This window comes from Pipistrellus kuhlii, unplaced genomic scaffold (genome assembly GCF_014108245.1).
Source record: "Pipistrellus kuhlii isolate mPipKuh1 unplaced genomic scaffold, mPipKuh1.p scaffold_m20_p_11, whole genome shotgun sequence".
Classification (NCBI taxonomy): Eukaryota; Metazoa; Chordata; class Mammalia; order Chiroptera; family Vespertilionidae; genus Pipistrellus; species Pipistrellus kuhlii.
In genome coordinates this window covers 48,782,935-48,808,202 of record NW_023425416.1, presented here as the reverse complement: position 1 = coordinate 48,808,202, position 25,268 = coordinate 48,782,935, and the positions used below count along the sequence as shown (strand labels likewise).

General features: G+C 54.0%; 1 protein-coding gene across 2 annotated transcripts in view; it reads left to right on the top strand.

Annotated features, from left to right (window-relative positions):
• CNTN3 (contactin 3) overlaps positions 1 to 24,929 on the top strand; it is an 88,828-nt gene extending 63,899 nt beyond the window's left edge. The window contains exons 7-23 of one of the 2 annotated variants that reach the window (XM_036432096.2): positions 25 to 127; positions 822 to 1,006; positions 3,100 to 3,236; positions 4,998 to 5,127; positions 5,571 to 5,721; positions 11,833 to 11,960; positions 12,899 to 13,074; positions 15,060 to 15,177; positions 16,458 to 16,616; positions 16,713 to 16,862; positions 18,434 to 18,504; positions 19,739 to 19,973; positions 20,506 to 20,621; positions 21,162 to 21,345; positions 21,822 to 21,934; positions 23,096 to 23,264; positions 24,145 to 24,929. In XM_036432096.2, coding sequence (XP_036287989.1) covers positions 25 to 127; positions 822 to 1,006; positions 3,100 to 3,236; positions 4,998 to 5,127; positions 5,571 to 5,721; positions 11,833 to 11,960; positions 12,899 to 13,074; positions 15,060 to 15,177; positions 16,458 to 16,616; positions 16,713 to 16,862; positions 18,434 to 18,504; positions 19,739 to 19,973; positions 20,506 to 20,621; positions 21,162 to 21,345; positions 21,822 to 21,934; positions 23,096 to 23,264; positions 24,145 to 24,242 — 2,423 coding nt within the window. In that variant the 3' untranslated portion in view covers positions 24,243 to 24,929. The remainder of the gene's footprint in view (positions 1 to 24; positions 128 to 821; positions 1,007 to 3,099; positions 3,237 to 4,997; positions 5,128 to 5,570; positions 5,722 to 11,832; positions 11,961 to 12,898; positions 13,075 to 15,059; positions 15,178 to 16,457; positions 16,617 to 16,712; positions 16,863 to 18,433; positions 18,505 to 19,738; positions 19,974 to 20,505; positions 20,622 to 21,161; positions 21,346 to 21,821; positions 21,935 to 23,095; positions 23,265 to 24,144) is intronic. The other variant, XM_036432097.2, reaches the window with a different exon arrangement.
• Positions 24,930 to 25,268: the final 339 nt, after the last annotated feature.

Here is a 25,268-nt window from a genome sequence, read left to right as displayed (position 1 = left end):
GCGACCTGCATTGTGGGTTTCCAGGCGTGATGGGTGAATACGAGCCGAAAATAGAAGTCCAGTTTCCGGAAACGCTTCCGGCCGCCAGAGGGTCCACCGCGAGGCTGGAGTGCTTCGCGCTCGGGAAGTAAGTGCCGCCGCCCTCCCTCCGACGTGCCGAGCGGCGGGGGCCGCGAGGGGTCGGGGTGGTTTTTGACAGACTCCGCTTGGCCTCATTTTCATTCTTCCTTTCACGTAGAAGCAAAAGAAAACTAAAGCGGAAGGGGGAAGTGCGGGCATCATTTACTCTGAAGGCCTTTGCTGAACACACCTCGGCCTCACTTTGTAAAGGATTGGCGTTCACTTTCTTTCCCTCGTTCCTATGATCGTAGGGAGTAGGTTAGACCAGTGGTAGGGAAACTATGACCCGCAAGCCGCATGCGGCTCTTTGGCCCCTTGGGTGTGGCTTCTTCAAAACAGACTCGCCCAGGCCGAAAGCCGACTTCTGCGCGTGGGCCACGAAGTTTCCGTCACACTGTACGTGCGTGCCCACATGTGGCATTTTGTGCAAGAGCCATACTCAAGGGGCCAAAGAGCCGCATGTGGCTCTCAGGCCTCGGTTTGCTGACCGCTGGGTTAGACCTTTGACACCAAACCATGCATTCATTCAGGAAAACGCAGCACTTACGTTACTGAGCTGGGAGCCTGAGGTCCGGGCGAGGCCCTGGGGGTGTGCAATCGCCAAGGACAGAACCCCGTGGTCTTTTTCTGGGCCCAAACCCAAGCTGTGCTGGCTCCAGGCTCCCGTTTACCATAGCAGCGACCGTGCCGTGTCTCCGCAGCCCCGTGCCCCGGATCACCTGGAGGAGGAGCGACGGGCGGCCTTTGCCCGGGAGAGCGACCCTGCGGAAGTCCGGCGGGGTGCTGGAGATCCCCGGCTTCGAGCAGGAGGACGCGGGGTCCTACGAGTGCCTCGCCGAGAATTCCCGGGGGAGAAACGTGGCCCGCGGGCGTCTCACGTACTACGGTAGGTGACCCCGTGGCCGGTGTCCCCGTCCCCGCGGGCCAGTGGGAGTGGGAGCTTCCCTCTCATCAAACGCCGAGGTGGGCGGGGAGGGAGGTCATGGCAGAATCCGGGGTCCAACATGGTCTCCCTTTTGTAAAATCAGGATGAGAATCATAAAAGGGGTTGAGAAGACAGAGAAGTCTGCAGTTGGAGGCATACCGTGTTCCTTCTCTGCATTTTAAAATGATTCCTATGATCGATCTATCTATATAAAAGCCTGAGCGACGTTTGACTGTCCAACCATTCGACCAGTAGCTACGCGGTGCACTAATCACCAGGGGGCAGATGCTCAATGCACAGGCATAGAAACATGGAACAGACTGATGAAGCTCAGAGGGCAGGAGGGACGGGGAAGGGCAGGAAAAGATAAACCAAATTCCTGCATTGGTGGGGCCCCTCAGCCTGGCTGGAGGGATTGGGCCAAAAGCAGCAGTCTGCCATCCCCCGAGGGGACCAGGATTGCGAGAGGGCGCAGGCCGGGCCCAGGGGCCCCACCGGTGCACAAATCTGTGCACTGGGCCTCTAGCAATGAAATAGTTCACTTTCTGTTCTGACAATAACCTTTTAGACATGTAACCGTGTGCAGGGGAGACATCTTCCCAGAACATGTGATTTGATATGTTCATGATCTTTGCTAAGCAAACAGGAACTTCTGCTGGGAAGCAGGTGTTACTGCTTTAGACTCACTGTGGGCACTGAGTGGTCCTGACCTCTGTCCCTCTGGAGATGGAACTGCCTGTGCACTGCCTGGGATCTGTGACCATATTTATTCAGTGTGCCCCTCAACTCTGGAAGGGAAAGAATAATCATGTGACCTTCATTTAGAGTCTCTATGTAGCAAAATTAGATCGTCTTTTATTCAAAAAATTTTTCCAAAGATATTTTATTAAAAATATTCTAGTTCTTTTTTTTTCTTTTTTTTCTTTTTCTTTTTTTTTTTTTGACAGCAGTTGTATGAGAGAAATTGAGAGACAGGTCTTCTCAGGGTTGCAATGAATTAGAAATAAATAAACTATTCCTCTATCTGGCTAATGCAAACTTGAGCCACTGCCCATATCACACAGGACAGGAACCAGTGTGACAACCTGTCTCCCTGTTTGGGGTTCGAGGGGCAAGCTGAGACCTGGCCCTTGAGCAGGCTGTTCTGAGTGGCTTTCGTTGTAGGTGGTATTTTGCTTTCATCTGTAAGGAGAATGTTCCGAATAGCATCTTCTACAACATAAGTGAAGCCTGGCTGGTGTGGTTCAATGGTTGAGCACTGACCTATGAACCATGATGTCACAGTAAGGGCACATGCCCAGGTTGCAGGCTTGATCCCCAATATGGGGCATGCAGGAGGCAGCCAATCAATGATTCTCTCTCATCATTGATATTTCTCTCTCCTCCTCTTCCTTCCCTTCTGAAATCAATAAAAATAAAAAAATATATTTAAAAATATATAAAATATATAAAATATATAAAACATCAGGGAATCCACTGGATACAGTGCTTCTTCATACTTCATTTATGGGCGCCAGAATTACTCCTTTTTCCTTAAATATACACATGATTTCAACAGAACCCCTTTATCCACCTTCTCTGCTTTCATTTTAATTCACACCGAGGCTCGGGAGACACCCACTGGGTTGCCTGTCATTGGGAGTTAGCCCTGACTTGGAGGACATATTCTTTCTGCGGCCACAGAAGTCCCTCTCCTATGGGTGGGAATTTTTAGGGCATCCTGAAGACCAGTACCTGCTGCAACTCAAAAGAAATGAAAACCTAGTGTGTGTCCCTGCATTCCCGTCGACACACAGACGCCCGAGAGTGTCCCAGAACGCACAGAGCTGGAAAGCAGACAGCGGGGACAAGCTGGGCTTGGCAGTGACCGTGGCCACCTCCCCCTCAGTATGGAAACATTGATGAATCTGCAGGGTCGGGGTGGAGGGAACGGAACAGCTTTGGGCTCAGTGCTCACGTCCGTCCGTGCCCGCAGGCTCGTGCCCGTTGGCGTGTCCGTGGAGCACGTGTGTCTTCTTCCTCGGCAGGGGGTTGACGCCTTCCTTCCCTTGCAGCAAAGCCGCACTGGGTCCAGCTCATCCGGGACGTGGAGGCTGTGGTGGGAGACAGCCTGCGCTGGGACTGCCGGGCCGGCGGGAAGCCCAAGCCCTCCTACCGGTGGCTGAGGAACGGCGAGGCCCTGGTGCTGGAGGTGAGGCCCGTCCCTGGCATCCACTTCTGTCCCTCTGTCCCTCTGTCCCTCTGTCTCTCTGTCCCTCTGTCCCTCTGTTCCTCTGTCCCTCCGTCCCTCTGTCCCTCTGTTCCTCTGTCCCTCTGACTTTCTGTCCCTCTGTCTCTCTGTCCCTTTGTCCCTCTGTCTCTCTGTCCCTCTGTCTCTCTGTCTCTCTATCTCCCTGTCTCTCTGTTCCTCTGTTCCTCTGTCTCTCTGTTCCTCTGTCCCTCTGTCCCTCCGTCCCTCTGTCCCTCTGTTCCTCTGTCCCTCTGACTTTCTGTCCCTCTGTCTCTCTGTCCCTTTGTCCCTCTGTCTCTCTGTCCCTCTGTCTCTCTGTCTCTCTATCTCCCTGTCTCTCTGTTCCTCTGTTCCTCTGTCTCTCTGTTCCTCTGTCCCTCTGTCCCTCTGTCTCTCTGTCCCTCTGTTCCTCTGTCCCTCTGTCCCTCTGTCTCTCTGTTCCTCTGTCCCTCTGTCCCTCTGTCTCTCTGTCCCTCTGTCTCTCTGTCCCTCTGTCCCTCTATCTCCCTGTCTCTCTGTTCCTCTGTCCCTCTGTCTCTCTGTCCCTCTGTCCCTCTATCTCCCTGTCTCTCTGTTCCTCTATCCCTCTGACTCTCTGTCCCTCTGTCTCTCTGTCTCTCTGTCCCTGTGTCCATGTGTGAGGAGCAGTGCAGGTGGAAACCCCATCACTGCAGGAAGAATGTCCTGACATGGCATTTCATGTGGAAAGAGTGATTTTTGTGAATTTAGTCTATGTGATGCTGCACCACTTAAAAAAAAAAAAATATATATATATATATATATACACACACACACACACACACACACACACACACACACATATTTCAGAGCAGAAGGGGGAGGGAGAGAGAGATAGAAACATCAGTGATGAAAGAGAATCGTTGATCAGCTGCCTCCTACTAGGAATCGAGCCATGACCTCCTGGTTCCTAGGTGGATGCTCAACTACGGGCCACACCGGCCAAGCCCCAGAACACTTTTTAATGCACAGAATGTATAATGTCTTTAATCGATGTGATTTTTTTTTAAAAAATGGTGAAAACCTTTCCAGTTGAGGAGATGGAAAGGTTGGGACATTTTTGAGGATCTGTAGTGTTAAAGGTCTATCTCCCTCTCCCTTTCCCTTCCTTTCTGAAGTCAATAAAAATATATGTGCTTTAAACGTGTTCCGGAAGAGTTAAGTGGTGGCAACATCTTACCTTTCCTTGTTACTGCCGGACTTCCCTTGGGGCTGGCCTTCCCTTGGGGCCGGACTTCCCTTGGGGCTGGCCTACTTGCTGGCATTTCCGTGCGTAGCCCTCACATTAACCAGCCCCACGTTTTCTGATGAAGAAGAGTTTAAGTTTCAGGACAGGTGAGGAGGATCTCGTGAAGAACTGTAGTCAGCCCGGCTGGGTTTGCGCAGTGAATGGAGTGTCGGCCCGCAGACTGGAGGGTCCCTGGTTCGATTCCGGTCAAGGGCATGTTACCTGGGCTGCAGGTTCAGTCCCAACCCAGTCGGGGCACCTGTGGGAGACAACCAGTCAACGTGTCTCTCTCACATAGACATTTCTGTGTGTGTGTGTGTGTCTCTCTCTCTAAAAATCAATGGGAACAATAAAAATAAATAAATAATAAGAAAAATATCCTCGGGGAAGATTAACAACAACAACAACAAAAAGTAGTTTTCAGCAGTTTGCTGCTCTGAAACACTTACCTGGGGGAGGTGTTTGCCTCCGAGCAGGAGCGGATCCAGCTGGAAAACGGCGCCCTGAGCATCGTGAACCTGAGCGTGGCGGACGCGGGCATGTTCCAGTGCGTGGCGGAGAACAAGCATGGCCTCGCCTACTCCAGCGCCGAGCTCCGGGTGCTGGGTGAGACGCCCTTCCCTTGTCTTGTTATTTCCCCTAAGCCCTCCATTTTGCCAGAAGCAGAAATACTTGCTTTTCTTTTTTTTAATCTTTTAAAATTTATTTTTTTATTGATTCTAGAAGGGAACAGAGAGGGAGAGAGAGAGAGATAAACATCAGTGATGAGAGAGAACCATCAATCGGCTGCCTCCTGCATGCTCCACACTGGGGATGGAGCCCACAACCCGGGCCTGTGCCCTGTTCAGGAATCAAACTGTGACCTCCTGGTTCATAGGTTGGCACTCAACCACTGAGCCATGCCGACTTACTTTTATATCCCATATCTGATAACGTCGTCGGTTTTCCCGGGGAGTGGGTCGGGCTTCTAAGCAAGGCCTGCACCCCAGTGGCTTCCGTATTTTCCACCTGAGCCCTGGTCCTCTCTCCTGTTCCTCCTTCCTCTCCAGCCTCCGCTCCGGACTTCTCCGCGGCGCCCATGAAGAAGCTGGTGCGGGCGCAGGTGGGCAGCACAGTGGGCCTGGACTGCCGGCCCCGAGCCGCCCCCCGGGCCCTGTGCTCCTGGAGGAGAGGAGAGGTGACAGTACGAGAGGATGGAAGGTATTGAGGCCACCGAGCTGCAGCCTGCTCTCCTCTCACTTTGTACAGGGGTACCTGTGGGCCTGAGAAAGGATCGAAGAGACAGATATTTTACCTGCAAGACGGGCTTGCAGGTGTTCTCTGGAATAGCAGGGGGATGCCCCCGGGACAGGGAGCTGGGATGCACCCTCCTTGGGTAAGGAGCAGCTGGGCTTGATCCTAGAGGACGAGGGGGGAGGGGCCTTTGGAGGAGCTGGGGTGTAACAGCATCCTGGGGGCGGGGCTAATGTCACAGGTGCTCAGCCAGAGGTGCAGGTGAGGCCTGACAGTTTGGGTGTTCTGCTGGCCAGGAGGATCCCTTCCCTCCTCAGCTGCCCTGGTCTGTCCTCCTCTTTGGAGTCCAGGTGCCAGAGCGGAACAGCGCCCCCTTCAGGCTGGCCGGCTCCATTTCCAGTGAGGATTCCATCCTTTATTTTCCACATTCTGACTAGGTTTTCAATAGGAGGTGGGACGCAGTGGCATTTCAAGGCAGCGAGGGGTGTTTCGGGATCAGGATGGCCGGTTTTGTTCTGCAGCCCCCTCCCGATGACAGTAGTCGGGCCCTGGAATCTAAAATAGCGCTCTCTCCCTCCTCACCGGGAGCACTTGATCTTAGTCAGGACTTCCCCTCCTGTCCCTGAGAGACTCCGAGGGGCAGAGCCGTGCTGAAGACGCCAGCGTTGCTCTCAGGTGGAGAGAGCGTCCCAGGCTCAGGGAACGGCGGTGAGCTCCCAGCTGAAGTCCTGGAAGAGCTGCTCTGAGTAGATAACAGGCTTACTGTGCGGAGGGCGGCCGGCTCCCAGCATTAAGGGCTCATCCTCCCGTTTGGAAATATTTTGACCAACTACAGGCTGGTCACTAGGTATTTTGGTCTTCGTTTGAATATGTTTTTATTGATTTCAGAGAGGAAGGGAGACAGGGAGAGAGATGGAAATATCATAGATGAAAGAGAAGCATTGATTGGCTGCTTCCTGCAGGCCCCACTCTGGGGATCGAGCCTGCAACCTGGGCACATGCCCTGAGTGGGAATCAAACCGTGACCTCCTCGTTCATAGGTTGATGCTCAGCCCCTGAGCCACGCCGGCTGGGCTAGGTATTTATCAGACACATCACTCTGCTTGTTCTCAGCTTCCTGGAGGCTGTGAAGGTGACACAGGGTCACAGTGGTGCTCATTTGGGGAAGAACAGCATGCTCCGTGATTCCCCGAGAAGGCCCGTCTGCATGTGAGGGGGCAGGAGCAGATGTTCTGGGGGACCCGGGGTCTCAGTGAGACCGGAGAGGTGACGGGGGTCCTTGGAGAAGCGTGCCAGGCTAGGGGAACAGCACGGGTGAGGGCACGGAGGCCTGGTGGGCAGGGACATTGCATTGCAGTGATGAAGGCTCCGTGCCCCTCCAGTGGACAGCACCCAGGAGGGGTGCAGCGGGGTGAGCAGAGGTCTTACTGGGGATGACGTAGTTGCTGAATTGCGGAGTCCGGGCTTGGTTCTGTGGGCCCTGGGGGGCAGCAGAAGTAAAGGAGCAACATCAGAGGCCAGATTTATGTTTTTAAAAATCGGAGCAGTGGTCCTAGTCTGTTCAGCTCAGTGAACTGAAGGGTCCCAGGTTCAGTTCTGGTCAAGAGCACACATGTTGATTGCAGGCAGAATCCTGGCCCTGGTGGAGGCTTGTATGGAAGGCAACCAATCAATGTATCTCTCTCACATCGATGTTTCTGAGAGGATGGGGCTCATGATTTGAAGAAACAAGAAGAAAGGAAGGAGTCCAGAGTGTATCCTGTTTCCAGCGTGAGCACCAGAGCGGTGCTTGGAAGACCTGGTCGGGGAGACGGAAGGTTCCAGAAGGGGCAGGGCATGCATGCTCATCTGAGGCTGGCTGGGTGTGCAATGGTGTGGAAGAACCAGCTGGATGTGTCTGCGCTGGAGATTCACTGGACAAATCAGAGCTCGGGGAAAGGGCTGAGCTGCAGACGAGATACGGGAACCACGCGGTGCACCAGCTGCTCTCGGCGGGTCCCTGTCATCTGCTGGCACTCGGGAGGGTCTGCCTCTCACCTGAGAAGTGGGTGGAGACTTAACAATTGAGTGGAGGATGCCTGCTTAACGACCCCCTTTAAGTGGCTAACGGTTACCATGTACAACTAATTGATGTGTTAAGTCAACTCAAGTCGAAGGTCAGCGGGACTCACCTGGTTGACAGGCACACTAAATGTTGAAATCACCGGTGTCGACAGGGAGCGAAGCTGTCTTGTTTGGAGGATGTCTCTGCTGTTTATTTTCTCGGTGGGCTGCCCACTGTTGAGAAGTGCGGCCCCCTCCCCGCAGGAAGCCCGTGCTCTGACCCACGCCCTCGCTGCTAAGCTTCCAAGGTCTCAGGGCGCATGGGCATCTCCGAGCTGTGGCCTTTACAACCATGTCCTCAAACCCACGCGTTTCCAAGATGGGAATGAGGACGGGAGGCCTTTTCCCCTTTAAGCAAAGTAAACCGGAAAAGGGCCCCTGGCGATGCAGCCAGCACTGTCAGCGAGAAGAACCCTCCGGTGGCACGTTCTAAAGGATGCTGAGCTTTCCCGTGTCCCTCGGCAGCGTTCAAAACACATTAGCCAATTATTTTTCTTTTAATGGGGCTTTCACCTGAATGCTGTTGCCTATCACAGCGGATGCTTTACGGCCACGGCCTTCGTTCAGGGGCGAGTGGAGGGATGGCGCATTATTTCTAATTAAGCGCATTGAAATGGTTTTATGTCCTCTGCAGCATTTAACGTAGAAATTTAAATGCTTCTAGAAGGGGGGGGCGGTGGCAGAGATTTCTCCCGAATATTAGTGACCATGATGCCGACAGTGTTTGTAAGACTTATCAACCCATGCTCCGTTTGCTTTTTGCGTATAGGTAGCGGGTGGCTGTTAAAATGCCATCAGCATTGTGTGCTGGGGGTGCCCTGTCTGTGACATTCCTGGAAAAGGCACAGCTTCGGGGACAGAGAACAGCAGTCCCTGCTTGCGGGGCCGAGAGTGGGTGGAGAGGGTGACTGTCGGGGTCACAGGGCGGGGACTGGGGGGTGGGAAGGGGGAAAGGGGTTTTTTTAGGGCTGGGTTGTGACACAGTTACACAGGCTCATGCATTTGTTCAAGCTCAGACCGGCACACCCACGAGGCTCACTGAGACTGCATGCAGATGCCTGAATTATTTTAAAGTGAGGTGACCAGATGTGGGACAAATTATTAAAAATCGGGACTGTCCCGCCAAAAGCGGGACATCTGGTCAACTTACCTTAAAGGCTCACGTGGGGTTTTACACCGTCTCTTCCCGCCTTCATGAGCCCCTCCAGGTCCTGTGAATGCAGATCCCCTTTGCTCTTGGGGACGCACTGGGCCATCCATTCGGTGACATCCCTTCGGAGCAGAACGTAAATGTCTGCCCCGACAAGCACAGGCTGGTTACATGTCTGCGTGTGTACGCGTGTCCTTCTATGGCAGGCCTATGTGTGTTTGCAGCCTCCGTGCTGATCGCCATGCCCATTCCCCCCCGGGCCGGGGGAAGCTAACGGCGAGTGTTATTTGCTCTTTGATTTAACTTCCGCCCGTGGAGAGAGAGGAGCAGCCACTTGTGGGACAAGCTGCCCAGTACTGAGTCTGGTGCCCCCTCTGCTTGGGAAACAGGCCAGAAAGCCCTAGGTCGCCGGGTTCGTCATTCTGCTTGGCGCCCTTTGCTTGGCATACATTCTTAGCCAGAGGCTGGCTGGACACCTGGCCTCCTGGGACCGGCAAGGAAGGGACAGGGCTCCCTTTGGGCATCTCTCTCACAGCCCGGACGCCCCTTTCCTGACCTGCAGGCCGGAGTCACACAGGTAACACTAGAGCGGCTTTCCCACGGGGTCTCCCACACAGGCCCTGCAGCTGCCGGTGTTGTTTTTTAATACTCTCCTTTGCCACTGTGTTGCCCAGACACTTCAGAGTAAGTAACGGGACTGGGTTCAAAAGGAAAGGGATGAGCAATGAGAAAATACCTAATTTTTTTTTTTTTACAGCAACTGTTTTCCATTATGTAAACCTTAAATCCTACCCGAATATTATTAAAGAAATTGCTGCTTTCCAGTGTTTTCTAAAGTCACATCAGCTGCATTTTGCAGGTCGTCATGCGGTGGTTAAATCCATATGTCAAATACGACCTTTATGGATTATAAACGTGAAGGCCGCATTTAAAATACTTCGCCGATGCTCTGATTCCCGTAGGGAGAGCCGGTTAACGAGTCTGCCTCACACCAGTTTCCTGTTCAAACTTGATACCTTACTCTGTATCCAGGCTCCACATCAAAGTTTTAGGTACTGGGGTGTGGAAGCCCCAAGTCCCAGGAGCAGCCCAACACCCCCTCCCTGAAGATGCCAAGAGAAACATGGTCATGCAGGTGTAGAAACCTTGGCGTCATGGCATACTGCCTTTGCACTTTCCTGCGAACATGTTTAAGGAAAAGCAGGTCCTTTCTCTGGAAGCAAGACCAGTGACTGCGGTAACTCTCCCAGGATGCACCGCAGGAGGGCGTGGTGCTGCCTTCGGATTCTCGCCAAAAGGAAGGAGGGAGGAGCTGAGTGCTCCCCATGTCTCTGCGGCTTCTGCTCCAGGCCAGCTCCTTGTTACCCGCTGGAGGCCCCCTCCCAAGCCCCAGGGCGGGGCTCACAGGTCTTCCTTCCGTGTCACTCCTGCGGGCCTTTGCCACACGTGTCACATGACAGTGTGTGATGCGTGTGTAGGGAAAGCCCACCTGATTCTCGGAGCCGGGCTTCCGTTTCCTGAAGGGCGTCTGTGTGCGTAGGTCCAGAACTGCCCAGCGGGCCTCTCAGAACTTCCTGGTGGAAGAAGATAGCCAGTGAGCTCACAGCTTCTCCCGCGATGAGTTTGCTGCCTTTGAGGGTCCCTCTGTTGGTGTTGGAGTTGGCAGCCTTGCCTCGGACGCTGACCCTCTTGGGGGGGCCAAGAGGCGGGGAGCAGGCTTGTGCCTGGGGTTTCCTGTTCTCCCAACATTCCTAGTGGGTCCCTCTGTGTCCGGAAAGTTCCCTGTCACCCTGTCTCCGCACGGGAAGACAGCCGCCATCGCCCGGCTGTTCTCCGGCACCAGCCCAAAGCACTGGTGGAAGCTGAGCTCTCGATCATTCCACAAGCGACATCGGTCCCTGGTCTCGGCGCTCACCACCCTCCCAGGGTGGGACCCAGCTTCCCGGAGCCCCCAGCCCCACCTCCTCCCTCGGACTATGAGCCAAGGCCTCCCCACATCATCTCCCTACTCTCTTCCTTCGCTTGCTAACACCTCCAGCCAGTCACTCTCTGCATCAGTCACAGCGGGTCGCACTTATGGATGGAAGCTACGGCTGGTCTCTGGGGAACAGGGCAGAATACTCTCACTGGTGGGATTTGCCCTCGGGATGGGCCACGTGTTTATACTCACACTTCCCCTTTGAGACTTTTCTCCACCAGTTTTCTCTTTCCTGCCTCCCCAACAAAAGGGATGGGAGAACTTTTTGGTGGGTTCGATTCCCGGTCAGGGCACATGCCCGGGTTGCGGGCTTGACCCCCACTGTGTGGCATGCAGGAGGCAGCGGATCCATGATCTTCTCTCGTCACTGATGTTTCTCTCCCTCTCTCTCTCTCTCTCTCTCTCTCTCTCTCTCTCTCTCTCTCTCTCTCTCTTCATCTTTCCCTTCCTGTCTCTGAAATTATATTTGTTAAATCTGGATTTTCCTGGCTTGAATGTGCTTCTCTCCACTTCATAATGAAAGGCCAGGGGGTTCCTTATTTCTCAGCTCCCCTTCTGGATTTAAGGAGCGTAGTCTCCTCCTACTTTTCGTTTTCTCCAAACCGATGAGGGTACGGCCTGGGGGACCTGCCACACCTGCCTGCTTGGGAAATATCTCCAAATGTAGGTGCCCTGTCGGTAATGCAGCTCCGTCCTTTTTCCCGGGGGATGGAAACTTTACTTCCGTTTCCCTCTGTTTCCAAGAACAGCTCAGAAGTACTAGTCTGAGGCAGCACTTCTACTAGAAAGATGGCTGTTTATCTGGGGGGACATGGCTGCCATCAGTTTGCATTTGTCTTTCCTTTAGAATTTCTTTCTTGAAAGACGGAGGGCTCAGCATAGCCAACGTGACGAAGGCCGATGCCGGGACGTACACCTGCTTCGCAGAAAACCAGTTCGGGGCGGCCAGTGGCTCCACGCACCTGGTCGTCACAGGTGGGGTCCCCAAGGGGGTGGGTGGGCCACACTGCATGCTGCGGGCGGACGCACGCTGGCCCCTGTGCTGGTGACCTGCATGACCTCCTGCTGTTCTCCTCTGTGAGGTCTTGGGATCCTCTGTCTTTTCCCGTACCCTGAGGGTGCCTGGAGATGTTTGTGACCATGGGAGGGTCCTTGCTGTTGGTAAATGTCACTTAGAGTTGGCATTTATTTGTTCATTTAGGGCAGTGTTTCCCAAAGTGTAGTACGCGTCCCCCCGGGGGTACGGGAAGAGTCTGGTGGGGGTACCCGTTGCACCGGGGTTTGGTGGGGATGTGCACTGCACCGTGCTTAGCTGCGCCCAATTCTACGTTCTCATGAGTACGAGGGGTACTCAGCGTGACGAAAATTATAGAAGGGGTACCCATATGTCAGGAGTTTGGGAAACACTGACTTACGGGAATGTGTGGCCCCAGGGCTGACGAGGGCCCTGCCACGGCATGAGGGTGAGTGAGTGAAATGCTTGGCCAGACTGAGCAGGCTCATCGTTAAATTGACGATTTTGCATGGCCTGAGGATGATGGTATAAGTAGCCACATGGCCCTTGGCAGGAAAAGGGGTCTCCGCCCCTGATTCACTCAGTCAGGGAAAACCTGAGTGCCTTCTGCATGCCGGTCCTCGGCTGGCTCACGTCGTCAGCACAGAGGAGGGCGCTGCCCTGGGAGGCTGACCTCCTCGGGAGCTGGGAGAACGCAGGCCCTGGGGGTGGGAAGCAGGGGCTTCGTGGGAGGAGGAAGCTGCAAACCATCTGACACTCGGAGGGCGCGGGGGGTGAGCCGGGCAGACATGCATGCTCCAGGCTAGATGCAAAGTCGGCCTGGGAACGTCGCTTTCGTGGCAACAAAATGCTGGCGTTTGGCTTAAAACCTGGTTCCCCCTCCCCCCCGGCCCCCCAGACCCCACGAGAATAACGCTGGCGCCGTCGAACATGGACGTGTCCGTGGGCGAGAGCGTGGTCCTGCCCTGCCAGGTGCGGCACGACCCCCTGCTGGACGTCGCGTTCACCTGGTACTTCAACGGGGCGCTGGCCGGCTTCCAGAAGGACAGCTCCCACCTGGAACAGGCCGGCGGGGTGAGTGGCCCTTCCTCCCTGCGCTGTGCAGACTGGGAAAGCAGCAAGCGTGTGATGCTCAGGAAATGCCCAGCAGCCCTGGATGGTGTCGCCTAGTGGTTAGAGCACATGTGTCAAACACAAGGCCCGCGGGCCAAATCCGACCCGCCAGGCCTTGCACTGTGGCCCGCACCGCGCTGTCATCACTGCACTCCGCTGCGTTTCCATCACAATGACAGTTTATGACTGTTCAGTAAACCATTCGGCCCGCGATTTAGGCTGGATTTTAGATTTTGGCCCCTTCTCTAATTGAGTTTGACACCCCTAGGTTAGAGCATCGAGCTGGTGCGCCAAAGGGTTGCAGGTTTGATTCCCGGTCAAGGGCATATACCTGGGTTGCAGGTAGCCTTTTTTTTGTTTTGTTTGTTTTTTCATATATTTTTATTGATTTCAGAAAGGAAGGGAGAAGGATAGAGAGAGAGAGAAACATCAGTGATGAGAGTGAATCATGGATCGGCTATCTCCTGCACGCCCCTTCCTGAGTATCGAGCCCACAACCCAGGCATGTGACCTGACTGGGAATCGAATTGTGACCTCCTGGGTCATAGGTTAACGCCCAACCATTGCATCATGCTGGCGGGGCAGCGGGTAATCTTTGAAAAGCAAAGGAAGGGGAGATGCTTAGGATCCTAGCCTCAGTTAAGTACGATTTCACCGCCACATCCTTCTTCGACCCTGGGGCTTATCCCGCCCCGGAAGTCTGGTCTCCTCACAAATGGTTCTCACCAACTGAGGGCTGTTGAGGCCTTCAGCCACACTGCCTGCTTGGTGTAGGTTCTGCGGGAGGCATGGGAGCAGAATCACGAAGCTTCAGAGAGGAATCCCATCGCTCGGCAGTTCAGGTCTTTGTCGAAAGGCTGGTTCGTGGCCTGTGAATTGGTGTAGGGACCTGTGCCTTGGTAACAATATTCTGCATAAACCACCAAGCCCTCCGCGGCGACATGGCCCTTAAGCACATGCAGTTCAGCACAATGGTTTCCTGCTATGTGAGAGGGAGGCACGTAACAGCCCTACCCCCGATTGTGTGCCCGCGGCAGCATTGGCATGATACGGGGAAGGTCTGTCTGCTGGCCTTTTAACCCCAGGGCTTCCAGAGTGGTCTTTCAGGAGGGAGAGGGGCCGGCTAACAAAGAAAACCCGAACTCACAGCTTTCAAGCCACTCTGCCCCTTGTCATTGGGGCTAGGCTGCATAGGCAATATTCATTCGTGACAAAAAGCCAACACACGTTTTGGGGAAAAGTGCATAAGCTCAAAAAGCTCCAGCAAGCCCGGCTGCCCAAATCTCCCCCTCCCCCCAAACACCCCCACTCCCCCCTAGAGCCACGCATTCCCTCCTCTTCCCAGGAGATTGCGCACAGGTGGGAAGTGGAGAGGAGCATGAGCAGGTGCTGAGCTGGAGATAAAGAGAAGTGGCACCTGGTGGGAGGAAATAGACTCTGAGACCACGGTCTCTGCCCTCATTTATTTTGGAAACATAAATGCCCAGAGGAATTTATGGGCATTCCGTCATGGAAATCTATCCACAGCCATGGTGGTTGTCCCTCTGTTTCCTGTGTGGTTTCCCCTCTATTTCCTGTGTGATTTCCTCTCTATTTCCTGTGTGGTTTCCTCTCTATTTCCTGTGTGGTTTCCCCTCTATTTCCTGTGTGGTTTCCCCTCTATTTCCTGTGTGGTTTCCTCTCTATTTCCTGTGTGGTTTCCCCTCTATTTCCTGTGTGGCTTCCCCTCTATTTCCTGTGTGGTTTCCCCTCTATTTCCTGTGTGGTTTCCTCTTTATTTCCTGTGTGGTTTTCACCTTCTCATTTCTATTTCCATACATTCTGGGGTGTCGGCTTCTCCCCCACGTATTGTTCTCTCCGGATACAGGTCTCCTGCTTGGCCACAGCCTTCACGAGGGTTTGGTTTGCAGAATAAAAGTGTGCTCCTTACGTGTTCATTCCCACAGAGCTCATCCGGTGATTTGATGATCAGGAACATCCAGCTGAAGCACGCAGGGAAGTACGTCTGTGTGGTGCAGAGTGCGGTGGACAGTGTCTCCTCAGCCGCTGACCTTGTAGTGAGAGGTAAACATCGACACCACCATGTTTCTTTTTTAATATTTTCTATTGATTTTCCACAGAGAGGAAAGGAGAGAGATAGAGAGCTAAAAACGTCGATGAGAGAGAAACATCGACCAGCTGCCTCCTGCACACACCCTACTGGGGATGTGCCTGCAACCAATATACATGCCCTTGACCGGAATCGAACCCGGGACCTTTCTATCCACTGAGCCAAACCGGTTTCGGCACCACCATGTTTCTTATTGACCGTCTTCCCTGGGCCTGTCTCCCTGCAGCTGAACCAGGAAGAGGGGGCAGAGGAGCGTGCGGTTTTATTGTTGACTGGTTCCTGCTCCCTAAGAATGTGACAGTAAGGATGGGTGCAAATTCAAAGACATAAAAATTTCAGCTCCGCCCTCTGTGCAGCTTTTGCACAGCAGCTGCTCAGCCGATGTGCTATGAACATGTAGTGAAGTCCGTGATCGAGTTTAATATGAAAGGGAATAGTTGTGTGTACACGCACACACGTGTGCATTTGTATGTATGTTGGTGCATGCATAGTATGTGAAGACATACATGTGCATTGTGTTTTGTGAGTACATGTCTATGGAAACTCCAAAAGAATCAGCATCGTCCTGAATGCCTAGACAACCGGGCTGCTCTCCAAGGAGCTGATTTGCTGCTGGGCTGAAATGACCAGCCTGTCTCCCAGAGGAGACAGCCCAGATGACCTGCTGGGATGACTGAGATGAGCCCGGGATGGCAGGAGTGGGAACCCCGCCCAGAGCAAAGGACATTGAGTTTGAAAAAACCCTTCTGGCCGGGGCCTCAAAAGCAGGCGTCATGTGCCGCTGAGGCATCCCAATTTCAGAATGACTGCCTCCCAGTTGGATTTAAGGCCTAATGAAAGAAAGGGGCCGAGACCAGTTTGGCTCAGTGGATAGAGCATTGGCCTGCGGACTGAAAGGTCCCGGGTTCGATTCAGGTCAAGGGCATGTACCTTGGTTGCGGGCACATCCCCAGTGGGGGGTGTGCATGAGGCAGCTGGTCGATGATTCTCTCTCATCGATATTTCTAGCTCTCTAACCCTCTCTCTTCCTCTCTGTAAAAAATCAATAAAATATATTTTTAAAAAAAGAGAAGAAGAAAAGAAAGGGAAGCCGGGTATTACAGGTAAATGGCCTTTTCTGTAAGTGCCTCTGAAATCAGGATTCTGGCGGTGTTCCAGTGGTCATGTGACATGCTCTTCCCTTTGGAAAAGGAGGGTGAGACGTGTGGCCTAACTACTCCTGCTTGCCTCCCAGGTTCCCCCGGGCCACCCGCAAACGTGCAGGTGGAGGAGATCACGGACACCACAGCCCAGGTGTCCTGGACAGAAGGCACCGACAACCACAGCCCCATCACCGCCTATGCCGTCCAGGCAAGGACGCCGTTCTCCCTGGGCTGGCAGGCCGCCAGGACAGGTGAGGGCTCCGGCCGGGGCTGCGGGTACCTGTCCGTGGGTTGCCAGCCAGCGCCGAACCACGCAGACTCTGACCTCTCTGACTTGCTCTTTGTAGTGCCCGAGGTCATTGATGGGAAAACACACACTGCCACTGTAGTCGAGTTAAACCCGTGGGTGGAGTACGAATTTCGGGTTGTAGCCAGCAACAAACTCGGAGGTGGAGAACCCAGTTTGCCCTCAGAAAAAGTAAGAACTGAAGAGGCAGGTTAGTGTTCTCTTTCCTGAGTAACATGGGTTGGCAGGTCTCCCCGGGGGCGAGCTTGCATTTCCCTCGGCCTTGGTCTCCCAGCCAGCAGGGGACAGGCCTCCGTGACCCATGGGCACAGTGACCGCCCAAGCCCCATCTTTAACAGCAGGACTGGCCTGGCCGGATGGCATTTGTCAGAAAGACTCCCCTGAACGTGCCTCGGGGGCATCCTGACATTCCCAGCGCCAGGTGCATTGCCGGTGTCCACTAATGCATGTTGAGTGGCTCTGGTCTTGTCACTTACGGTGATAATTACTGGCTGGCACCGTCACCCTGTGGGCAGGGAAGTGCCGTTCTCCTTTGTAAGGAGCCCTGACAAACGGGGGGATGATGATGAGTCCAAACAGTGCATGAGGAGGCGCCTTCGGCCCCTTAGGCTTCAGCCCAGAGAGAATCGCTGGTAGGGCATCCCACCCCGGGGAACGGTTCCTGTGAACCACACGGCTGTTTGGCAATTCTGAAAGTATCCTGACGCCACAGCTAAAAACGAGCAAAGCATACATTCTGTTCCGTGATCGAGGCATCTGAGTGGGCGTAGCGGCTCCCTCTCAGATTCTGTAATTCGAGGGCAGTATGGCGTCTTAAACACAGCCCAGTGTCCGTGTGGGTTGTAAGCCAGGATTGGAGTGATGGCACCCGCTCCCACAACTCGAGTGACGCTGCCTCTCATGGGGCGGTGCAGACACCACCGGTGCCAGACCTGCGTGTTGTGGGTCAGGGGGGCCCGCGTCTGCCTGGTGCTCATTCATTTTCTCACCTGGCATGCTAAGGAGCGTCCCCTGGGGCTCAGCGCCTCCTGGTGAGGTGGGTGCCACTATGCACGAGACCAGCTGCGGGGACCCCGGATTCTCGCCGCGTCCTGGGGCTCTCTCAGCACAGCCTGCGGGGGCGAGAAAGCTGATGCCCGTGTGCGGGTCCGTAGCTCATCAGGGGCATTTTTATGTGAAGCCGCCATCCTGTCCTCCTTTTGTCGTTCCTGGTGAAGCAGTTCCTTGTTTTACAGACCCTCAGACGGAGTCCATTTTTTTTCTGACAGATTGAAACCTTGATCATTTCATACAAATGTAAACCATGTCCTGATTCCCCCCCCAAAGATGTAGACCGCTTACCCATGGACAAAGTGGGGGTGTGGGGCACTGACCCTCATACATGTGACAGTCAGACTCCCAGAAACGTAAGCTGTAGCTCAGTGTCCCCTGGGGCTGGTGCCAGGACCCCTGGGAATAAAGACAAGGTGCTTTGCCCCTGTCCGTCCAGCACACTGCGGGTCCGTGCATGTGGCCGGTTCTGCCTCTGTGCATCGCGGGCCCCAGGCCGAGGAACCAAACCAGTGTCCGTGTTCACTGAGAAAAACACACATAACATCTGTGTGCATACCCGGAGAGGTATATTGCATATGTGCACACACGTGTGTGCAGAATGTGCCTGTGATCAAATGATGTGAATTATGAAAAATGAGCAAGATCTTCTTTCAAGCACACATTGCCGAAGGCCGGTAGGGTTTCACCTCTGTCTCTCTAACCTCACAGCCCCCGAAGTGCCTCCTTCCGAGGTCAGTGGGGGAGGCGGAAGCCGGTCCGAACTGGTGATAACCTGGGAGGTGAGTGTCTGGGTTGCATCTGCCCCTCAGGGACCTGTTGTTCCCACAATCCTCAGGGCCTCAAGGAGGGGTCCTGGGGGGCTGGGATCCTGCTGTTCTCACAGTCCTTGCGGCCTGGCAGGGGGGGTGTTAGGGAGGCTGTTGGGGTCCTGCTGGCAGCCGGTGCTTTTTAAAAAAAATACGCTTTTATTAATTTCAGAAAGAGGAAGGGAGAGGGAGATGAAAATATTGATGAGATAAAACATCATCTATTGACTGCCTCCTGCACGCCCCCTACTGGAGATCAAGCCCACCACCTGGGCATGTGTGTCCTGACAGGGAATCCAACCGTGACCTCCTGGTTCCTAGGTCAACGCTCAACCACCGAGCCACGCCAGCCAGGAGGCTAATGCTTTTAAAGCTTGGGCTGACTAATCACTGTTCCTAGCATTTTTCATATTTTTAACAATTGCATCGTTTTGACATTTTATAGACAGAACACTAAGGCATAGAGTTATTAAATAATTTGTCCTAGGTCATCAGGCAGGGAAACCCAGGGAGAAAGCCGTGTCTGGCTGCTGCTCCCCAGTTGCCCTTGAGGCATCCCGAGCAGCTGTGCGCTCGCTGGTGAGGGACCCCCCCACCCCCATGACGTGCCCCTGACGCCCCAGGTGCTGGCGGCCTAGCTGTCCTCTCAGCTGCTGCTTGATGTCATCATTGGGAACAGTTTTAATGAGCACGTTGAAAGCAAAAGGCACTGGCATTGTCTCTATGATTTAAAGATGCTGAAAAACATTAAAAGTCGAGACCATGATGGGATGGGAGTAGGAATTTTTGATGTGACCCACATGCAGCTTTGAGTTGGTACGTGGTTTTATTTCCTGTTTTTCTAATGTTATGGTTTGGCACTTAATTATCATATCCATGTGTGGTTTCTGTTCATAAAATCAACATGAGGATAATGTGATATTTGTTTGGCATAGGAGATGTGGTCATTCAACTTACTATTATTATTATTATCATCATCATCATCATCATTATCATTCAGAACTCAGACAGGGCTATAAGATGCTCAGACACATGAACAGCTTTGGGAAATTTCAGAGTGAAAGTGCCCACGTGGGTCCCACTGAGCTTCCCCTTGGCTTAGCACCCACTCCATATGGTGTGGATTTCTCCCTGGTGTGCCCCCTGCAGGCCAGGCTGGCAGCAGCAGCCTTGGTCCCCTAGGTGACCGGAGCGCTCTCTCTCACAGCCGGTCCCCGAGGAGCTGCAGAATGGCGAGGGCTTTGGGTACGTTGTCGCCTTCCGCCCGCTGGGGGTCAGCACCTGGATCCAGACAGTGGTCACGTCCCCCGAGGCCCCGCGATACGTGTTCCGGAACGAGAGCATCGTGCCCTTTGCGCCGTACGAAGTGAAAGTGGGCGTCTACAACAACAAGGGCGAAGGGCCGTTCAGCCCCGTGGCCACCGTGTTCTCGGCAGAGGAAGGTACACTCACACACACACACACACACACACACACACACACACACACGGCGATTGTGCTTCTGGTCCCAGCCAAGGCCCCATGGTTCTTTCTCATCATGATTTCTCTCTCTCCCTCTCCTTCCTCTCTGGAGTCCATAAAAATTTACTTTAAAAACGAAGAAGAATCAGTAGCATTTGTGGTCACAGAGGCTCTGGCAAGAGCTGCGGATGACAATAAGACATGGCGGTCATGGAGAGGACAGAGGGGAGGAGGGAGACAAGCTGGGCCTGGAGCGGGGGAGGCGGAGCAGGGAGCCCAGGCTGCCGTGGCCCCTGAGCCAGGAGACGCCGCGGCTCTGATGTCCTCTTTCCCCGAGGAACGAAAGTGGGCCAATGTCTCTGTTTTCATGACACGGTTCATGACAGTAGATATTTTTTTACTGAGTAGTCTGTGAATTTGCAAGTGTATCCACCTGCTCTCTGAAAATAAGGACTGCAGTAGATTTCTACCATTTCCTGCCAACGCTGTGTTTTGGTTGGTGTTCCCCAACAGAACCTACAGTGGCTCCGGCTCACGTCTGGGCCCACAGCCTGTCATCCTCAGAGATCCAGGTGTCCTGGAGCGCCGTCCCCTGGAAGCTGAGCAGCGGCCACCTCCTCGGCTATGAGGTAATGGCTCTCGGGAGCTGCGGCCGGGAGGCGGCCACGTCCCTTGCTCCGTCCCTGTAGGTCTTTGTAACCATGATGTCCCAGCTAGCGTCTGGCTTCCACTGGCATCTCACCAGCACGTGGTCCCATGAGCATATCCAGGGATATGGAAATGAGCTCAATAAGTTGAATGAAAATAACATTCGTTTGGGTAGGAAAAGGGGATAATAGCCATAGAAAAGGAACTGGATCCCGCAGGCACAGTTTCTGGAAGGATTGACCTAGACGTGAGGGTGACATCTGCCCATCCTGTTCACATTCAGGGGACGTCCATGCGGTCAGGCTGGTCCTCAGCTCCCATTCTCTCTTTCTTGGTGGCCTTGGCACCTATAGACGAAGAACTGTCTCCTCCTTGAGCATCCGTGGCTCAGAGCCCCACTGTGTGCAGCACACAGTAGGCACTTTGTGAATACTTGTCTAAAGGAAGGAATCCCATCAGGCGCCCATGTTGGTGACAGCCGCTGAGCATGAGGGCAGCCCCCGTCGTGTTTCGGCCCCCAGGTGCGGTACTGGACCAGCGGGGAGGAGGGCTCGCCGCGCAGAGTGAAGGTGGTGGCGGGGGAGACCGCGGCCCGGCTCCACGGCCTGAGGAGCCACCTGGTGTACCACGCAGCCGTCCGGGCGTACAACAGCGCGGGCGCCGGGCCCTTCAGCGCCACGGTGAACGCCACCACCAGGAAGACGCGTAGGTATCTTGCGTGCCGGGTGGGGGGCGGCGGGAGTTTGCATCGGGAATGGCAGCTCCTGGTGGGTGGGTGGCCGGGCCACAGCAGCCAGCCCAGCTCAGCCCTGCAAACACAGAGCCACGTGCATTTTCATGATCCCCACACTGGCAGGGTGCCACCCCCGGGGAGCGGGCACGGCCCCGTGTGGAAAGCTCAGTGTGAGGTGTTTAGTCAAGTGCGTCCACTTTCCTATTACACTATGACCACCGCCCTGGGCTTCGGATTGGTGATCAGAGTGAGAAAGTTCACATTCATGTTGACCGGCTCTGTCCGCTTTGCACTTGAGGTTTTCTGGCTCCGCCTGCACTGGGCGTCCCCTCCCCACCCCTTACCCCCACCCTGGCGATGCTGGCCCACTCCCTCCAAGGCCCTTCTCTGCCCCAGGGACAGTCCCTCTGAGCTCGGGTCCCTGCTAACCCCGCACTCTCTCTTCCAGCTCCCAGCCAGCCACCGGGAAACGTGGTCTGGAACGCCACTGACGCCAGGGTGTTCCTGAGCTGGGAACGGGTCCGAGCCATGGAGAATGAGTCGGAGGTGACGGGATACAAGGTGGGTGGCGCGGTTTGCGGTGGTCTTCGGCTCCCGCCAGGGCTTTCCGGGGAGCCGGGCTCCATTCCCTCAGTGAGGGAGGTCAGGCTTCTGGCTTCAACCTAATGACGTCATGCACATGTCAAGCCTTGTATGAAGAAGGCGTGTTCCCAAGATGTGCAATAATTCTATTCACGTGGGTTTGGGGATAAAATGTTTGTAAATGGTTTATGTTAGTTTGCTGCTTCTGATGCTACCCATGGATGACTTTAAAAAACAAAGCTGCCTGGCCAGTGTGGCTCAGTGGTTGAGCATTGATTGATATGAACCAGGAGGTCACAGCTCGATTCCTGGTCAGGGCCCATGCCGGGTTTCTGGCTCAATCCCCAGCAGTGGATGTGTAGGAGGCAGCTGATCAATATTCATCTCTCTTATTGATGTTTCTATCCCTCTCCCTTCCTCTCTCTCAAAAAAAAAAAAAAAATTAAAAAGGTTTGGCTCAGTGGATAGAGCTTTGAGCCATGGCTCAATTCTGATCGAGGGCACGGACCTTGTTGCGGGTTAGATTCCCAGGACTTGGTCAGGGCATGTGCAGGGGCAACCCATCGATGTGACTCTCTCCCTCCCTTCCACTCTCCCTACAAATCAGTGGGAAAATATCCCCCGGGGAGGATCACCAACAACAAGCATATTTAAGAAAACACAATGAGCTCTGACCAGTTTGGCTCAGTTTGATTCCAGTCAAGGGCATGTACTTTGGTTGCAGGCACATCCCTAGTAGGGAGTGTGTAGGAGGCAGCTGATGGATGTTTCTTCTCTCATTGATGTTTCTAACTCTCTCTCCCTCTCCCTCTCCCTTCCTCTCTGAGAAAAATCAATAAAATATATTAAAAAAGAAAACACAGTGAGATACATTGGCTCTGGTCCTCCGTGCGTGTCCGCGATCAGGGCAGGGGGCCTTGTCTTCCCGCTCAGCTCTCCGGGTGACCCTCACCCTCCCAGACGCTGTGGTTGATGGTCCCGCTGTGTGCGAGCCCCGGGCGCTGACCCTGGCTAGACAGTGCTGAGGCTGGGACGTAAGCTGGGGTGGTGGTGGTGTGGGGAGCGTAGCGAAGGACGGGGCTCAGGCCCGAGCAGGGGTTGCCGCTGGGACCACATGCTGAGTGTGTTTTGACGTTCCAGGTGTTCTACAGGACGAGCGGCCAGGGCGGCCTGCGGGTGCTCAGCACAAACCAGACGTCGGCCGAGCTGCGGCTGCCCGTCCAGGAGGGCTACGTCGTCCACGTCCGGGCCACCACTGCCGGAGGGGACGGGGCCAGCAGCACGCCCGTCAGGATCCCGAGGAGAACCAGTAAGCGCCAGGCCACACTCTCCCCCCCACACACACACACCTGCAGGGACCCCGAGTCCTCAGGCCCGTCTGCCCACCGCTTCCCCACACGCTGTTCATCGGGTGCTGAGAAAGGTTGGGGGGTGGGGGGTGAGGCAGGGGGAACTAACTCCTCCGAGTCGTGTATGATAAGGGGAAGGATAAGACAGGAGGACAGAAAAGACGTGGGGAAATAGGCAGCAAGGCTATCCATTTGGATCCCCACCCTCCTCCCCTACCCCATGCTTGCCCTATGCTGCCTGCTCCGATGAGACCCTCTGTTTATCCCAACGGTGTGTGCCAGAGAGCAGCACTGTTCTCCAAACTAAGTTGTGTTCTCAGATTCAGTGACGGTTAAGGGATAGTGTTTGAACAAAGCCTAGAATTGTTTAAGAAACATAAATACAGACCGGCCGGTGTTGCTCAGTGGTTGAGCGTGGACCCAAGAACCAGGAGGTCACAGGTTCAATTCCCGCTCTGGACATATGCCCTGGTTGCAGGCTCGCTCCCCAGTAGGGGGCGTCAGGGAGCAGCTGATCCATGATTCTCTCTCATCATGTATGTTTCTGTCTCTCTCTCCCTCTCCCTTCCTCTCTCTGATATTCATTTTAAAAATACTTTAAAAAGGGGAGGGAGGGAGGGAGGGAAAGGAAGGAAAGGAAGGAAAAGAAGGAAAGGAAGGAAGGAAGGAAGGAAGGAAGACAGACCAGTGTGTTCATAGATCGCGTTGGCAGCTAACATGTGCCCCACTGTGAACAGCAGGTGGCTGATCATGACATTCCTCCTGCTCTGAGAGGAATACATGGTTGTGCCGTGGCTGTGATTCAGGAGCCGTGTTAACCCGCACTCTCTCCCTTGGCAGGTTCGGATGCCAGGGGCTCCCCGTCGGCCATCGCCAACACCTACCCCGTGTCACGCTGCCTGCCGGCGGTCCTGTTCATGGCTCACGCCCTGTGGTGATAGCCACTCTTTTCTACCATTTACTACAAGTTAATTGGTGACAAAAAAACAGTGCTTTCCCGAAATGCAGTGATTATGCATGGTTGTTCCCCCCACCCCCCAACTCTGTATTTTTAACTTTCTACGTAGGTAAAATGCAAATATAATTCAAAAGCAAACAGTACATCCTTTTAGGGGAATCTGAGATGCCTTAATACTTGATAAACCAAAGGACTTTATATATTATGTACTTTAGACTTTTGATATATAGGTGTCCCCCCCAAAATGTATACACACACGTTGAATAACTCTAAAGGCGGTGTTTATTAAAATACATTTTGTTTTCAAAAGTGAGCTATGGGCCATTTAGGGGTGTACACATTTTGGGGGGGACACCCTATAGGTGTTTGTAAGCGATGGTTTTACACTCTGCCTGTGGGTAAAGACTCCCATCCTCCCACGTGGTCACATGTATGTTTGCTGTGTCTTTCATTCACTGAGCTTTCATTGAATCCAACAGTTAGGGTCCCCGTCAGAGTGGCCCTGTCTGGGGGACTTGATCCGTGTTCTGTTGAAAGGGTCAGAAGCGCATTTAGAAACCGCCCTGCTCTGAAGAGGGCGCATGGGGTTCCAGGGAGGGTTGGAAAATGCTGATCTAGGGAGTCCAGGGGGGCGGTTTGGCCCCAGTGTCCTAGGGAGGGGGTGGGATTCTTCTATGAACCATGGGACGGTCACACACACACACACACACACACACACACACCCCGCCCCCTTACCTGCCTTGGCCCCGGGAAGGATTGGGACAGATGAGGAAAGAAGTGTGAGCAGGTCCGCCCACCCTGTGCAGACCTTGGTGAAAATATGTTGACAGTAGATGCCCAGCCTGCAGCCCCTTCCAGCAAGGGCTTTTGTTCCATTTGACAACCCTGTGAAATTGAAAGGGCCACCCCTTATCCTTTTCAAAAATTAAAATAATAATAATAATAATAATAATAAGCATGACTTGTGTCCTTCACACCCCGGTACAAGCTCGCAGCTTTTATTAAA